We start from the raw sequence: 17,370 nt of genomic DNA on the forward strand, positions 1-17,370 counted from the left end.
CGACTGGTCATTGCAAGGAGTACACACTCCCCTTGACAGCCAGGTGTTACTGGTCATTGAGAGGAGTCCATGATTCCCTTGATGGCTGGCCAGCACAGACTGGTCCGCACCTCCTCCAACGCCCGGCACAAATGACCAGCCCCGTTGAGGGACCATGTACAGTGATCCCCTTGATGACCGGTCAGCACTGGCCATTGATCTGACCCGTCAACCAGAGCACACCATGAGCCCTCAATGAGTGGTGCTCATCAAGAGGAGTGCTTTTCCCCCAGACAGCGGTCAGCACTGGTCATTGAGGGGAGTGTAAGTACATCATACCCTTTCATGCACAGTCACTGTGCACGTTGCACAGTGACTTTGCATTCACCCTTGGTTGAAATAAACTTTGAGAAAGGCTTGAGTATCACCTCAAGCTTTCTTTGAGCTTCTGCATCTCAACTGCTAGCAGTTTCCAGAGTTTTTCTTGTAGTGCATAAAACTTTCAAAAAGCTCCTTGCAGGTTTAGGGTCCACACAAAACTTGCAAAAAGCTGCCTTTCAGGCTTTGGGTCAAAACTTGCAAAAAGCTGCCTTGCGGGTTTTGTGTCCACACAACCTTGCCAAAATCTGCCTTTCACTAGGTTTGGGGTCCACAGAAAACTTGCAGATTTTGTGTCCACAAAAAACTGGCAAAAAGCTTCCTCACAGGTTTTGGGTCCACACACAACTTGTGAAAAGCTGCCTTGAAAGTTTTTGGGTCCACACAGAACTTGCACAAAGCTTCCTTGAAGGTTTTGGGTCCACACAAAACTTGCAAAAATCACTGTTCACTTTGGAGTTCTTGGACCAGCAGTTGAATTATTTTTCCATCTGGTTCTAGGAGCAAGGGAAAATTGGTGTGCCTTATAATATCCAAAAGTCTACCCCCTTTCCCTTGAGAAGCTTTGTGTAGGATTCCTGACTGCATTTTTCAGTCATTTTTAGTTAAATTTACAAAATCATACAATTTTCAGTCATGTACTTAGCAAGACACATATTGCAAAATTAAAAGCTATTGATGAAAAAAGAAGAAGAAAAAAATGGTTCATCCCTTGGTCAAAATGGAAAGGGAAACTGAATGAGGTATTTTCACATTTCATGTTGCTCAGAGGAAAATTCCATGCTCCACAGGTTTTCTTAGCTTTGACAAAGTTTTATTCTTGAAGAATAGAAATTTCAGAGCACTTCTACCATGGGCCCTAGTTTTGGGGTGCCAAAATGTGAACTTTGGGACTGTGCAGCCGGTTTTACCGCCTCAAACTGCTTCAGAATACAGTGCAAGCCTCCAAAGTGAGTCTAAATCCATGAAAGGCATCCCTGTCAACCTTTTCATTGAGGGGAGCATATACTCCTCTCAAAGATTGGAATAGGGATGGCATTTGGCACCTGCCACACTTCAGCACATAATTATATGCACTTGCAGGTAGTGTACCCATTGCGCGTGTGCAGCTCCCTGTATTTATTCTTACTAAAATGGAACCCCTGGCACCCGCCATGGGCGCCTGCAAGCACATAGAATTATGTGCTAAAGTGTGACAGGTACCCGCCGGCGGGTGCCAAGTGCCATCTCTAGATTGGAACAAGCCGGGTTGTTCCAGTAATTGTGGGGAGCATATGCTCCTCTCAATAACTGGAGCCAACTGGCCATCAAGGGGATTATTTCCCCCCCTTATGATTAGAACAAGACAGTCCGTTCCTTTAATCATGGGGAGTACTACTCCTCTCAATGACTGGAAGGAACCAGCCTTCCAGGGGAGTATGTACACCTCTCAATGACAGGAGCAAACAGGCCATTGAGGGGAGTATGTACTCCTCTCAATGACTGGTTTTTTGTCATTGAGGGGAGGACTTACTTCTCTCAATTTCTGGAACAAACTGGTCATTAAGGGGAATATGTACTCCCCTCAATGATTACAATGGACCAGCCATTGAAAATGTGGCCAGTACTAATTGATTAGCCATCAAGAGGTGTGTACTTCTTGATTGCTGGCCTGCCTTGGCCATCAAGTGAGGGATATGTGTTTGGGGGTGTGACCAACAGGATGAGCTGTAGTTTCATGTGACATTTGTTACATGAGCGGTGTGGTAACCCTGTTCCTGTTCATAAAATCACTTTCATATCACATAAACCCCTCCAAAATATCCCATTATTACTTCATATTCAAATTCTACACCATTTCACCCCTAGTCACCCACTCATTCTACCTATGATTTACAAATGGATCAGCAGTTATTGGCATTCATAGTTTTGGCAGGTATTTTCTTCATACATATCCTTAGCATTATTACAAAAATCATTCATTAGTATCATAGCTACATAGGACTAAAGATTATACATAGTTTCATTACAAATTCTTCCCTCATATGATATCAGCAGTACATTCCTTCATAGTTCTTGTAGCTATTACCAAATGCTCATCTTCATTATGTACCTTTTTTTTGGACCTTATATCAGTTACTTCTGCTCATCATTATTTCATCTTCTACATAGTTACATTTCATATATACTCCTTGGTTATTGTACCTTCATCATTACTGCTCATCTTTAGATTTTGTTACTATGTGCTTATCATATATTACCCCCCCTGTAGTACTTCTCACATATATAAACACCCCTCTAGATGTTGTATCCCCATCATGCACTTTCTACTACATCCCCTCTGTAGCACCTTTTTACATCACCCTTATATGCACTTTCACCCACTACACTCTGTATGCACCTTCCCCTGACATACACTCTGTAGCTACCCTTTTACACACCTCACTTAGATAACTCTTTCACCCCATTGAAATATATCTCCCAGCATATATATCTTTACCTTTTACCTTCAGAGCCTTGAACCATCTCACAGTGTCTCAAGGGCTTCTGCCTTTTCCCCCCATCTCACTTTTCCTCTTTCACCCAGTAGGATTGATACACACCTTAAACCCATTAGTTTTAAAGCCATCTGAGTCAAATATATCATAAGCCACACCTTTTTCTTTTTATTAGTGTGACCCTCTCTCCATCAGCATTAGTAAAGAGGGCAGCCTCACCAGCACCTGTAGCCTCTTCTACATTATCAGTAGTGTAGTTGACTATTTCCCCTCACAACTCTTTCCTGATTTTTCAGGAGTTCCACAGCAGGAGTTGAGGGGGGATGGAGGAGTTGGTGGTGAGTCTTTTGGAGTCCCTACATGTAAGGACTCAAGCACAAAATCTAGGGTCAGCCATAAATTTCAGACCCAAATAGTGCCCCCAGTGGGTTGGGTTGAGATGGTGAATTCCTGAAAATTACAACTACGGCCCACAGTGGAAATGCTCTTATGTCAACCCACTTTCCTCCCAGTTTGATGTGGAAATTGGCATGTCAGAAACACACCACAAGGATTCATCCACCAGTTGGCTGATCCTCTGAAGTTGCTATATCTTCCAAGGATGTTCCATCATGTGATGTCATGTGGGTTTTGAACAAAAAAATATGCAATCAAAAATGTTCCCTGGCCTTTGGCTAAGGATATATTTGGGCATCAAGTTAGATACATTCTTGCAACATAGGTTAGTTACGCTACGGATAACGCTAAAGTAACGGTAACGTAACGAAATTTTATCAGTTATCTACGCGTTACGCGTAACGGAATCAAGTTACGGTGTCGCATTTTTGTTCTTATTTGCTTGGGTGGTTCTTTACTTTATCAATGTGCGGCAATGTTTTTTTTTTACGTTATCGCACAACAACTATGGGATTTTTTTACGAATAACGCGCAAGTCAAGCAACAAGAGATATGTACTAGTACTATAGATAGACTATTTATTTTGGTTTGAGGGGACCAAAGCCTTCAATGCCTTCCCCACCTCCTCAAAAGCTCCGGTGAGAGGCACTTCCTCCCGCAACCACATCATGCTGCTTACGCAGCGTGACATGGTTGATGGGAGCAAGCGCCCTCGATTGTGTTGGAATTTCAGCTTCTTCTCTTTACTTACCCCAAAAATCCCTTATTCGATGTTAATGTTTACTTAATATTGTAGCCTGTTTTTTGATCTGATCTTAGCCTTTATGGCAGCCTCTTGTAGTCTAGAACCCTGAGGAATAGCCTCTAGTACTATTTCTTATTCAAAACATGTCTCCTTATTATTTTATTCATTATACATACATTTTTTATTCATTATCAAAAATCATGTATATATTACTTTATTTTTACAAGTAATCACATCAACAGTTCTCCTCTTTTCCTGAGTTGACCACCTTGTGCCCCCTCCAAGGATCTCAAGAATGTTCACCAAAAACACCCTCTCTCCCTTTTCTCTTACCCTCTTCGGTGAGAATTCTAACAGATTGCTAGTGCATACGTCTGCTGCCGCCAAGAAGAGGCGCTCAACAGCACACGAGCTTCCAGATGCCCCCAAGTACGCTCGGGCCATCTGCGAGAGGGTTGGGTGTGTGTTGGCATTCATCTTCCACCATTGCAATGGTGTTGATTTGCGGTCGATGGCATTGTTCTTGAAGGACAAATCAGCCTTCAACTTGCAAGTACGCTTCGACCTCATCTTCATGTGGGGTTGGTGTCTTGGCCATCCTCAACGCCAGACGTGCCCTGAGTGACTGAGGCTCAGCGGTGTGTGGCCTTTTAATTTCGACTACTTCAGATTTGGGTATGGAAGGCTGAGTGTTTGAATTTTTTTCCGTTTTGTATATTTCAAAGCGTCGATTGAGAAGATCGAGGCAGTTGGCGACCTCACTGCTCTCTGATCCAAAGCCAAGCTCAAAGATGAGCATCCGGTAGCAGGGATGCAAAATCGTGGCTAGTACTAGGGTCTCGCAGGCCATTGCTTCATCCAAATATTTATCAACCTTTGGAATCATCACATAGAACATCGGATACAAGGCGTCCTCGGGATTGGAGCGGTGGAGCTTTTCAGAAAGCTGGTCCTTAAGTTCCAAGTACCTTGGAATGACATGGGAACCACTTGAGTGATTGCCTTCCATTTGCGAGGTCAGATCAACAAAAACCTGGCAAAAAAAAAAACAGAAAGCAAGTTAGATCCACTAGTGATGTTGATGTGATTGGAGCAAATATGTACACACCTCAAGCTCACGGTCGAGTTTCTCAATCTCATTCCAGTCGCGAGGTATGAAGAAGACATCGTCAAAGTACCCAGGCTGGTTTGATCCCTGGTCTTCCTTGAGCAAATGGTCAATAACCTCCCTCGCGTCAATCGCCTTCCGGTAGCTCTGGTACTTAATGTTCCACCGGATGCCATAGCCGGCAATCAACGGGGCCACTTTCAAATTCAATTCTTTTGCAACTCGATCAAAATTTGCCCGCTGGGCTGCTGATCGAGTAATCTGCTTGATGACAACATCGAGTTTAGTGAGAAGCTCTTTGAGTTTTACAGCCTTTGTGTGTTGGGATTGACTAGCTGAGTCGTCTGCGCTTTCGGCCGCGTAATCGGACTGCTTCTCATTTGCAGCAGCAGCTGCCTCATCATCTGAAAGCTTGTCGGCGTTACCGTAGTCGCTTTGCCAATCTTTGTCATCATCAGCTTGTTCAGGATCAGGCTCAACTGAGTTTGTCTTCGTGCTTGGAGCGGGGGCTAGTTCAACTTCCGGGGCGACCTCAAACAATTCTGCCTCGTCTTCTTCAAGGACCTTTCCAAGCACAGGGAAGAACCCAAGAACGGATTCCTTTGCCTTCCCAGGAGGCAAAGTCTTCAGAGAAAGCGCATTCAAACCGGAATTTACAATCAACGCTAGCTTATGGCAGAAGCACCGAATGTGCATGCTCGCTGGGTCCCATGCGTGTTCGGATTGGTTAGCGGCGTCACTATTCTTGAGGAGTTGATACATGGTACTGGCCATGGTGTTGTTATTTGAGCCAGAATCTGTGGTCTGAGCCAACATCTTCTTGTAGAGATTGTGCTTCTTGAGGAGAGCAGCAATCGGACGGGCTAGTAGATTGCCTTGGTGCTTCCAAGGTATCATTTTGAGGGCCAGATGACGGACAACATAGTTCCAGTCTGAGTCAATGTACGCCACTGCCGCACCAATAAAGGCGAACCTATTACCCTTTGTCGTCCAAACATCGTGGATGAGGGTAAATTTTGTGTTGAGTTTCTATTCAATGACAAGGAAGAATTCGACATGAGCACATTTACCGCAGCCCAACAACGAAACTAATCAATTTCACCTTCAAATCATCAAAGACAGTTGCCTTGAGCCCTAAATAGAGCTTCTTGGACTCGTCGGCCGACCATTGTTTGCCGTAGAGGAGCGCCTTTGGGTTCGCATATAGAAACGCAGCACGCAGATAACAGTCTTCAATCCAGTACCACGGTAATGCGTGTCTTATTTGCCAGATCATGATGATCTGGTTTAGCACACGATTGACAAAAACAGGCTTGGGCTGAAGGAATGAGCTCATTGGAGCTTGTTTTGCGTCGATTAGTCTCTTCTCGGCAATAGAAGGCGGTAGCTTCACGCCAGCGGCCTTGGCTTCGTTGCGGTTGGGACAGCCCTTCGCGTTCCTTCCAGCTTGATTCGATCCATCGCGATGCATCGTTAGATTTCCGTCTGTCGAGCCATGACCACGGTAGGTCTTATGGCACCATTTACATTTGTAATTCACAGGGACGTCCCCCTTTTCGCGCTCGCCGTCCTTAAAATAAGGCTCATGGAAATAATCAGCCACATTGGCAAACTTTTCCTTTATTTCCTTCTTCTCTTTTGTTTTTCCCGATTGAATTTTGACTGAGCCGTCGTCCAAAACTTGGTCGTAGTCATAAGCTTCATCGGCGTAATTGACAGTATCAGGAACCTGCGCTGTAGCTTCCTTCTAAACGTACAAACCAAAATTAAAAACACATGTGTCAATTCTAGAACCAGCAATGTTGCACATAACATTAACATTCAAGGGGCTCACGGTTTTATCGGGAACAGTATTGTTGGTCTTTCTCTTTGGGGTCTTCTTAGCAGCCAGATCCCCCTTCTCGGTGGCGCCAGCAGCGCCAGAAGATACAACTTGTCGAGGCTTCTTTGCCGCTTTTGCTTTGGTTTTCCGAGGGGTTTTACCAGTCACAATTGATTCTCCAGATTCCGACGAAGGAGCTGGAGGCCTTTTTTGAGATTGTGGCTTGGTGGCTCGTGCTCGAGAGTCTGACGGCGTGGGGATCATATCTGGCCTGATGGATGCCAAGGAGGCACGTCTAGAGCGACGCAGCAGGGATTTGTCAGGTTGCTCACCATTGCCGTCAGCTTCGTCCGCTTGCAGTTGACTGGTTGGACTCAGATCCATGGTGATTGATGGATGAGGTTGATTTCAGGTGGGAAGAAGGGAAAATGTATTGGACAGGGGTGCCTGACGGGTCAGGCAAGCCACCAAGGCGCCACACAGGGAGATTTTTTTTTTTTTCGGTCTATCCTTGCAAAGGCAAGGGATGAAACACACCTTCCGACGTGTTATCCGCGTTACAAGCCATTTTTCCAGTTACTTTATCACATCTTAGGGGAAAAACCAAAACAGAACCCGTTACGCTACCCAGGTGATAAGAAAAAGGCCCGTTACTAATAGCGTAACGGGCCGCAGTGGATAACGGGGATATTTACGTTACTCAAATAGGGCGGATAACGTATAGTAACGTAACTACCCTATGTTGATTCTTGGCAAAGTGTGTGTGTGCAATCAAGCTCACTCCTCCAATTGTGATCATGATGAAACAAACACAAAACTTCAGCAGAGAGATGCTTGTGTGTTGGTATTGAGTGACCAACTGTTTCACAAAACCTTGGCCTACAGTTACACTTGCATTGGGAAGAAAGTGAACAAAGAGTTCAATTTAACATTGAACTCACATCGGACCAAATCACACACAAAGTTACAGCCTGGCACTCTAACACTTTCCTCCCTGGTGTCTTGCAGGCTTTGGGTCCACATAAAACTTGCAAAAAGCTTTCTTGCAGGTTTGAGTTCCGCACAAAACTTGCACAAAACTGCCTTGCAGGTTTTGAGTCCCCACCAAACTTGTGAAAAGCTGTCTTGCAGGTTTTGGGTCCACACACCAACAGCGGGTAATTATGTCATGCTGCGTTATCTGGACTATCTCAATAGCATAGTGTATCATTTTCCATACCACTTTCTTACTGCTGTAATGTCATGCTTTTTCCAGCACCAGTACCATAATGGTGACAGAGTGTTTTATGCTTCCAAAACAAGATAATGTAATGAGAATTACCTCTGGATAATGCATTACAGTGTTGAAACAGAGGCCACACAGTGTCCCACCCCTGGATAATGCCGGGATCCACTTCCCCTCGGGGAAAGAGGACGCAGAACGGCAAAGAGTTTGTACAGGAAGTCATTAATAATATATGTTGGTGTGCGTGTACGTATAGAGGTCATGAGACCGAGCATGGAGAGCAGAAGGAGGACAACAAACAGCGGGGAATTCTCTGTATGGATACGGCGGTTTCTTTTTTTAGTGTGTGGTGGGGGAGGATAGCGGTAGGATGTCTACAGGGAAGGTTTTCGGACACAAAGACGATAATAAAAAGTGCTGTGATAGCACAACAAACAAAACTGAGAACGGGGGCGAGTGGGGATCGGCGGTCGTATGCCGGGCGTCAAGAGACAAAAAAAAAAACACGGCGGGATAAGGACTGAGTGGACAGGGTTGGATGTCTGGATGGCTATGTAGCCAAGCATTTGGTGTTTTCTTGAGTGGGGGATGAGCAAGGTTTTGAGGTTTGAGTGGTGGTGGGGGAAAGGAGATTCAACGAGTGGGCGAAGAGTACGGATGGGCCGCATAAGAAGAGCTCTTTCGGAGGATGCTAGGTCTCTGAAGCGGGGGAGAGGAGAAGGTCGAGTGGGGATGATGATGCTGCCGCTGCTGCTGTTCTTGATGGGCGGCCTGGTTGTAAGCACGCTGGGCGTTCCGGAAAGCGTTGGTGGGGTTTTTCTGTGCCTGTTGGCCCATCCACCAGACGACCATCAGGCGAGCGGAGAGGACGATGAGGGTGAGGAAGAGGCTGGCGATGAGGACCGAGAGCGGGGGGCGAGGGGGCAGTCTTGACTGTGGTGGTGGTGGTGGTGGTGGTGGTGGAGTGTTGTTGTAACGTTTCTTGGACCAATCCGCGCTCCTTCCACTCCTGGTCGGATGGTGCTCCGCTTCTGGTTGCTCGTCGTCGTCCATCGAGGGCACATCGTATCCTGTGGTTGGACGGGACTGTTTGGGTGAACAAGCACTCAATCGATCGGAGGCGGCGCTGGTGGGTGCTGGCCGATCGGCATGGTCAGGTGCGCGTCTTGGCATCGTCGTCGCCCTGCTGCTGCCATTGGGTTCAAGAGGCTGGTGGAAGGCCGTTGAGGTCTGAACAGAGGGATGTTCTCGTCAACAGGTTGAGTTGCAGCAAAGAGAGAGAGGGGGGGAGGGGGGGACTGACGACGGCGCCGACGATCTCCTTTCCGACATCGAGGCCTTTGCCGATGAGCGCGCGGACGCCGATGAGCTTGTGCTTGGCGTCGTCCCAGGCGGAGAGGCCGTAGCTGGCGAGGATGAGGGCGATGAGTGCGGAGAAGGCGGAGATGATGAGCGAGCCGTATGCGGCGAGGGTGAGGAGGGGTGTGAGTGGGCGGGTGAGTATCTGGGAGGGGTGGCGGCGGGCGAGGGTTGAATATTGGAATGCAGGGGGTGCGGCGGGGGCCGGGCGGCTGGGGCTGGGTGTTGTGAGGTAGTACGCTGGGCTGGGGGCGGTGGGCATGTTGGTGAGGCGGCTGTCTAGTGGCCGGGGGGGTGCGGATATTGAAGAATCACTTGCAGAATAAAGAGGTGGCCGGCGCACAGTCTGAGTCGCCACTCCCAGAAAACCAATCCGGAAGTAAACACTTGGAGATGGATGAGCACTGCCGACGAGCACACGGCGACACTGAGAGAGCTCTCCCGGACACCGGACACCGGACATCGGACACCGAACATCGGACATCGGACAGCGCCACAGTGCTTGCAGTAATTAACCGGTGACGGTCTGATCGGGCCCCCCTTGCAAGCTGGGCGACCACACCTGATTTCAGTTCACACTGGGATCCGCGCATCTCCCGATTTCTTTCATGTGGTGTTGCTTGCTGGTGGAAATCCCTCGGCTTGGATCCACACAGTTATCAGCAGCGGCTGGCCGAGGCTGGAGGGGCTGGGGTGGATGAAAAGGCATCGTGCCTGCTCGACTCCCTTCCGCCCACCTGCCCAACCAGTAGCAGTAGCCACCACTTCCCGCCACGCAATGCGCACAAACAACCGGGAAGAGCTGCCCAAGGCATCCCACCCCCCATCGACGAGCACGATCGCCATCAACAGCCTCGAGCCACCCCAGTTCCCCTTCAAGACCCTCTCCGCCCTCCCCGAGCTCAGCTATGTGCTCGAAAACCTGATCATCTCCATCGCCACCCTCCTCACCGCGCTGGCTGACTGCATCCTGACCCTCTACCTCTGGATCCCCCTCGGCCTCATCCGCAGCCTCTCCCAGAACATCATCCAGCCCCTCCTCAGACTGCTCGCCCCCGCCCAGGCCGAGCAACAACAACAACCCAGAGTCGTCATCCTCTCGGGCGCCAGCTCGGGCATCGGCGCCAGCTTGGTCCAGACCTATGCCGGCCCGAACACCATCCTCGTCCTCCTCGCCAGGAACCCGGCGAGACTCAACCAGATCGCCAAGGTGGCCAGGAACGCCGGCTGCAGGGCCGTAGAGACCCACTCGATCGACTACGCCCACGAGGGCGCCGAAACCTCAATCAAACAGGTCATCCAGTCTGCTCACCAGAAGTACGGATCCATCGACCTCGTCTTGAGCGTCGCCGGCACAGTCACCTTCACCGATGACGATCCCCGCGGACCAGAACAATGGGGCGAAAACGTGCGTCCCCCCTCTAACAGTTGCTGATTTCTTGTCTGGCTAATACATATATATATATATATAAATAAATAAAAACAGACCGTTAAAAGGTTGACCAAAATCAACGTCACTTCCACCTATTCGTTCATCATGACTGCGTGGGAAATCATGAAGAAGCAACGATCTGGAAACGTAAGCTACATACTGATCATCACCAACATCCAAGACGAAGTTGAGAGCCTGATGACAAATATCGATGTCAGATCTGCATCATCTCATCATCGGTAGCCTTCCAAGGGCCCCCGCAATTTGCGGTCTATGCAGCCACCAAGGCGAACCTCTTATCGTTCGCCCAGTCCCTCCGAGCCCTGTCGACCCCCTACGGCGTCCGAGTCAGCGTGATCTGTCCGGGCTTTATCGAGTCGGGCATGACGGGGGACATGCTGGCCGCGGGCTCATCGATGCCCAGCTTCGGCCTCGCCGACGCCAACCAGATGGCCCAGAGGATCAAACACGCCGTCGATGCCGAACAGGCCGGCGTCATCTGGCCCCTCTCCCACGTCCTTCCCCTCGTCATGGCCAGTCGGCTCAATTGGTTGAACGGCGAGCTCGCCAGATGGCTCGCTAGTAAAGTCGGCGTCACCGGTCAAATGGTCTCCTGAAAGGGAAAAAGAAAAAGAAAAAGAAAAAAACCTCTTTTTCTCTCCTCTTCATCATCACGATAGCTGTGAACAAATCTGCATGTGTGTTTTTAAAGCAGATACTAACGAAAGTCAAATTAGTATCTTATCCGTCCAATCAAGCTCAGAAGAATCAATAGAAAATACTTTCTAAACTTCAACTAGACACTCCTATAACTCTATACTCTGTCCCGATTAGTGATTACTACATTGTATCTGTTCCATGACCTCTCCACCTTTTTTGTTCTTGAGAAAGAAAAAGAAGGTACAGACATTATCCGTTTTCCAACTTTCACTCCGATCGTGGGTGGGGGACCTTAGGGCCGGGTGCCTATCGGAGCGAGAAGCCGGTCGGAGGGCGCACGCAGCCGTCTCCGGGATAACAGCAGTGGCTACTACATAGCCCCCCGCACCGGGTGTGTTGGTGTGTCTCTCTTGGAAGGCGAGATGCAGAAAGCTTCGGCGGGAAAGCAGTGAGACCGGCACAGTAGAATCCCAGGATCGGCCACCGCGCCGATGCCGGCTGTACTACTGCTGTGGCTTCGCCACACAGTATGATTTTCTGTAGAAATCATGTCGGCGCCTCTTCCGCCGCGAATCGAATGTTCTGTGCGCCATGGACAGCCCCGCTTTCCATTGCACTTTCCTATAAACGAGGGGGCGAAGTAGGGCGAAGTATAGAAGGCTATAGAAGGGCTTTCCTCAGTGAACCCTCCAGGAAACAGCGGTGCCAGGAAAAGCCGCCACTAGAATCCTTCAAAGTTCACAATTGCCTACCCAATCGACGATCACTCCACCCATCGATCCCTCATTGCTCTCCAGGTTCGTCATGACGTGATTGCTTTGCCCATCGTACAAATGCCTCGCCCTGACTTGACCTCAGCTTCCGCTCCCTACGCAGCCAGCTTCTCCAGAATGCAACGCTTCCTAGCGATCCTTGTTGGCTTGTCGATCCTCTTGCAAGCCACCCTCGGCTGCCCAACACCTATCCCCGGAGCAGGGAAACCATTCCCAAACCCTTATGTTGAAAATCCCAGAGACAAATGTCCATGCTGCCGTGAGGGATGCTGTTATACACGTTGAGAAGAGCTCATGAAAAGGTAAACAGTCACATTCTCTTTCCCCTTAAGATCACTGCTATTTTCCCAACGCCTATCTGACAACCCCGCCTTGACCCTTCTCAGACACATCCGGAACCGATTCAACGGCCAGCCTGATTATTCACATCTTGCTTGCTCAACACGTCTTTCTCCACCAGATCAGTCCTGATTCTGCCGATTCATCTCATCTGTTCTTGAACTTGACACCTCACATCGCCAACACGAACACGCAATTACATAACTTATTGGTACATTTTTCCAAATCATGTCAGTCAGATATGTACATACAAGCCTCAGACCCTGGCATCAGAGAATTCCCAGTGCTGTAGTCACCTAGAGTGTTTTGTGGAGACTGTGAGGTTTGGGAAACACCACCTGGCAAGTGGTAACTAGGATGGTGATGCTGACAATGATGCTTGACTGAGCCTCTATGGTAGGGGATTGTAGTCAGCTTTGCAGCAGATCACAGTTGCAGCTTCAAAAGTCTGTGACCTGGGTCGCAGGGTATATCACAGCACTCTTGCGGGTATAGGTACCACATCCCTAGTCAGAGGGGGGACACCGTCCACCAGGGACTTTCTGAAGAAAGGACTTGCAGCTATTTCTGTCTGGCAGGAAAAGAGAATTAACCCTTGTTGCGGGGATTTTTTTAAAATCAATATATCACCTGTGATTATCTTCACCACTTTTGCTCTAGTTTTCATTTCTGGGATGGCCCAAGCTGCCCTCATCTTTCCACTATCTTTTCTCACCCTGAAATCCCCTTTTGTTGAGCTTTGATCACTGTTGTGACATCATTGATTTTGAATTCTGTGCAGTGCAAGATGTGTAATACGGGATGAAGCAGAACACATGTGTCCACTGTCAGTCACAAAAAAGGAATTCAAGGGTCACCCACCTTCAAGCCGCTAGGCCAACCGCCCCTCGCACCGTTGCAGATGCTCTAAGACTTGGCTGTACTCTAGTATAGGGAGTGGTCCCTGCCATTCCGGGTCATAGGTGACGCCGGCGCGGTGAAAGAACAGAACCCATGCGCCAGAAAAATGACAGGCGAGCACGTCGGAGAGGCGGGCTGTACAACTTAGTGCCCGGTCTGAAGCAGCTTGTTGCTGATTTCAACGATTCTCCGTGACAAGCTTCCAACCTACAACCCTTCAAAAGCTACCACATCCATCATCATTGCACCCATCAATCCCTCAATCGTATCCACTGCTGCTTCAAGTTCTTGATCTCCAACGTGCTTGCCCAGGTGTGTTCCACTCCGCGTCCTTTTGTACTTCCCTTGACTCATATCGTGTTATTTTTCTCTAGATTCGTAGTAAGTTTGGTGTGCAAAGCCCTCTGGCACTTGCCCTGACTCACATGAAACAGTATCTGCTTTTTCCTCAATATAGGAGTCAGATTCTCGAGGATGCAAAACTTTCTAGTGATCCCTGTTGGATTATTAATCCTCTTGCAAGCTACCCTCGGTTCCCCAACACCCGTTCCCGCCCCTGCTCGCCACCCAAAGCCCTTCGAACCTGAACCACCTCGCGATGAACCCCGATGTGAATATTGCAGTAAAAGGTTTTGCTGTTGATAAACGCTGGGAGAAGTCCATAACAAGGTAACCGATCGCCTTCTCTTTCCCTTTGAGATCGCTGCCTTGTTTCCAACGATCCGATAACGCTGACTTGACCTTACTCAGGAAAATATCCGGAGACAATTTCAATTGATGGCCTGACGATTCTGATGACGCTTGCTCTCCCCGACACCTGTTGATTCTCTTTGTTGTTCTTGGACTAGCCACCTCGACGCGCATGATTTCATTAAATTTATTGGCGTAGTTTTCTAAATCATTTTGGGCTCCCCGTTGGTTAAAATTCTTATCATTCATAAGATAGCTCATGGCTGGTGGCGTATTCTCCGATTCAGGCAACAGATATTGGTTTTCATGATCATTCTTGTGCTTCTGACTTCCTGAAGTTTTCCATATGACATCTGAATCATTCTTTATAATCGATCTGCAAAATTGATTCCTGACCCTCTTACAAAACCCTATTCTTGCCTCTGAGTCAATGCACCTCAAACTCTTTGGAAAAATGAGATGAAAAAAACACCCAAATCAGTGCCAATAAATCCTTACTACTGCGGAACATCTCTTGGTTTTTCTACTCTACTCAAGTTGTACCTGGGTCAAAAAGTATTGAATCGCAACGTCAGCTTGCATTTGTGTTACTGCTTTCTTGTCAATTGCTCTCCGTGTGAATCAAATTGACACTTGTGTCCAATGTAGAGGGTTCAACCTAAGATAAAATGTTCTTCCCAATCAAGCTAATCTTCCGGAAGTGTACAATATGCCTTCACCTCTCCTTGGCAGCATTTTGGACCAATTTTCTTGACATGTAGATGCACACTAGTTCTTGTGCCCCTCGATTTGATGTTTCTTTTCAAAAGATTGGCACAAGGGCACATATTTCAGAGAGGTAGTGACAAATAGTGGATATCCATGAGTCCATCAAAGGTGTGTTCTGACCTGGCGATGTGCATGCTGCAAGACTCACCTACACAACCTAACTCAACAATAAACAAGTTTGTAGGCGAAAAGAAAAACCTGTGGAGTCTGAGAAATCATAAGGGTTTTGCTCACACTGGCTCGGAGTGGATTTAATGGAAACGCAATGGACAAAGGGTCAAAACGTCCTAACTGTTCAGGAAAGAGGCATCCGACTGGTGCAGAACAGTAAAAAGTTGAGCATTTGGCCTGAACAAAAAGTTGTGCTCATATTTAGAATTTGTTCAATAATAATAATAAAATAATAATAATAATTTAAGCTGTAGAGAAAACTGTCCTCCCTGTACCTTCGCCCTCACACAAAACTGACTGGGATTTTCGGCTGCTATCCATCCAAGGGGCCGCTCGAAGCATGCGCCAAACGGGCCTAGACAGAACAACAAAACAAAAGAACTGTGAATTCTGAGAGAAAAAACGTGTTGAGTGGAGCTGGAGAGCAGACGTACCTCCATGTTTCGTAGACTTTCCTCTTTAGCCAAGAGTTCTTGGCGCTTCTCGCTGATCTCACGTTGCACACGCAACTCGATCTCCTTCAATTTTTCTTCTTCCTTCTTCAATTGCTCTTCCTTTAATCTGAAGGATTGGTTCGCCATATCTTCTGGTTGGATCGATTGGTCCAATTGGTCCGCGTCGCCTCGGCTCAACGTTTGAGTTCTGTAGTTCTCGTACAAGAACTGTGCCCATCATTCCACCCAAATAAAACACCACATAAATCACGATCAGGCGGTCAAGGTCGACAAAGAAAAAACACCAATGGATCGCGGAATATACGCACATCGTGAGTGATTTCTTTGAGATCCGTTAGATGGCTCGATAATAAGGCGGTTCTTAACCGCAGAAAATCACTGTGAGCGGGGTTGTCGACCTCAACAACCCCCCACGGATACTCTCTAGCTCGAACCAGTTCGCCTCCGACCTCGATTTCATTCTCAGATCCCACGATCGCAAACGGTAATAGCGCCTGTTAGAAAAAGATTGGAGATCAGAATGCAGTGAATAAAAACTCAGATGCGATGGGTTCGGGTGATACCCTTAATTCAGAGTTTTCGGCAACCACTTCATCGTCGTCCTCTTCGGCATCAAACGGAAAGTTGTAGATTGGTATTTCGTAGTGTTCAATATCTTGCATGATCTATGCAAAATGTTCGAAGATATGATGAGTTACCTGTGAGGGTAGGAAATGAATCGAGATTTGCTGCTGACTCTGTCCTTGAAACCCTTTAATTCGCTCGGAGTGAGCGTGTCCGCTTTACCGATGACTGGGATGACGTTGACTCGAGGAGACAATCGCCTCATCAATTCGATATCCATCTCCCTCAAACTAAGTGAAATATGATGATGTTTGACATATGAACCCATGTAGCAGATCAGCAAAACGATGCTGAAGGGCGGGGGAGGAAGAGTGATGGAGCTTACCTGTGACCGGTGGGAGGAATGAAGTAGAGCAAGGCGTGGATGCGCTGGTCTTCAAACCTGGGGTTACGCTTGATTCGCGATTCCTCGGCAAGGATATCATCGTACTGCTTCTCGAGATAGCCGATGATTGTAGAGAACGCCGATTCATTGTCGATGTTGTCGCCGAACCCGGGCGCATCACATACCGTGAGACGGATGGTGACCCCATCTTCGTCTAATTCGATCGTCTTCTTCTCCACTTTGATGTGCGAGGTGCCTTCTGGGAGTTAAAAGAAAACAGGTTAAGTTAGTTTTGACGGACGTTGGCCATCAGCTGTCTCTAACGGATGTGAAGCTTACCAGCAGCGGCGATCGGGTCACTCGAATCAGCATGTGGTAACCATCCCTTTTGGTCGACCAATGTGTTGACAAACGTTGTGCGACCTGTACCAGAAGCACCGACCACCTACACAAAGAAATCATTCGCTCTTGAGTTGGGCGTACGATCGCAGTGCAAAGCAGACTGCCAAATAAAAACATCATGTTTACGTACCATCAAGGTCTGTGATCGCAGAAAAGTAAGTCAACGACCCTACTCAGTGGCTTTCCTTACACAGATGCCTACTGCAGGTCCATATAAGAGGAGATGAAGGATAGGAGTGAAGGGTGTATGTATGCACTCACGAATCCGAGTCCCTTCTTGACCGACTTTTTGCGTCTTGCAGGTCCCGGAGGCATCTTTCTCTCAAGGATGAGCTTGGAAGT

General features: G+C 47.9%; 4 protein-coding genes across 4 annotated transcripts; 2 read left to right on the forward strand and 2 right to left on the reverse strand.

The window, feature by feature from the left end:
- Positions 1–8,763: 8,763 nt before the first annotated feature.
- Positions 8,764–10,082, reverse strand: PtA15_7A711 (uncharacterized protein; the record flags this gene model as incomplete). The annotated part of the gene is made up of 5 exons (XM_053171347.1): positions 8,764–8,829; positions 8,902–8,955; positions 9,127–9,360; positions 9,434–9,634; positions 9,987–10,082. 5 exons carry the CDS (start codon positions 10,080–10,082, stop codon positions 8,764–8,766), a joined length of 651 nt encoding a protein of 216 aa, XP_053022537.1.
- Positions 10,083–10,267: 185 nt separating this feature from the next.
- On the forward strand, positions 10,268–11,538 carry PtA15_7A712 (uncharacterized protein; the record flags this gene model as incomplete). The annotated part of the gene is made up of 4 exons (XM_053171348.1): positions 10,268–10,443; positions 10,534–10,897; positions 10,976–11,068; positions 11,140–11,538. The coding sequence occupies 4 exons, from the start codon at positions 10,268–10,270 to the stop codon at positions 11,536–11,538; spliced, it is 1,032 nt and encodes a 343-aa protein (XP_053022538.1).
- Positions 11,539–12,471: 933 nt separating this feature from the next.
- On the forward strand, positions 12,472–14,235 carry PtA15_7A713 (uncharacterized protein; the record flags this gene model as incomplete). Its single annotated transcript, XM_053171349.1, has 5 exons — positions 12,472–12,634; positions 12,741–12,923; positions 13,793–13,905; positions 13,968–13,974; positions 14,051–14,235. 5 exons carry the CDS (start codon positions 12,472–12,474, stop codon positions 14,233–14,235), a joined length of 651 nt encoding a protein of 216 aa, XP_053022539.1.
- Positions 14,236–15,535: 1,300 nt separating this feature from the next.
- On the reverse strand, positions 15,536–17,343 carry PtA15_7A714 (uncharacterized protein; the record flags this gene model as incomplete). Its single annotated transcript, XM_053171350.1, has 9 exons — positions 15,536–15,577; positions 15,657–15,884; positions 15,986–16,171; positions 16,241–16,342; positions 16,414–16,531; positions 16,627–16,885; positions 16,966–17,071; positions 17,159–17,167; positions 17,290–17,343. The coding sequence occupies 9 exons, from the start codon at positions 17,341–17,343 to the stop codon at positions 15,536–15,538; spliced, it is 1,104 nt and encodes a 367-aa protein (XP_053022540.1).
- Between the last annotated feature and the right edge of the window lie 27 nt (positions 17,344–17,370).

Source organism: Puccinia triticina, chromosome 7A (genome assembly GCF_026914185.1).
Source record: "Puccinia triticina chromosome 7A, complete sequence".
NCBI lineage: Eukaryota > Fungi > Basidiomycota > Pucciniomycetes > Pucciniales > Pucciniaceae > Puccinia > Puccinia triticina.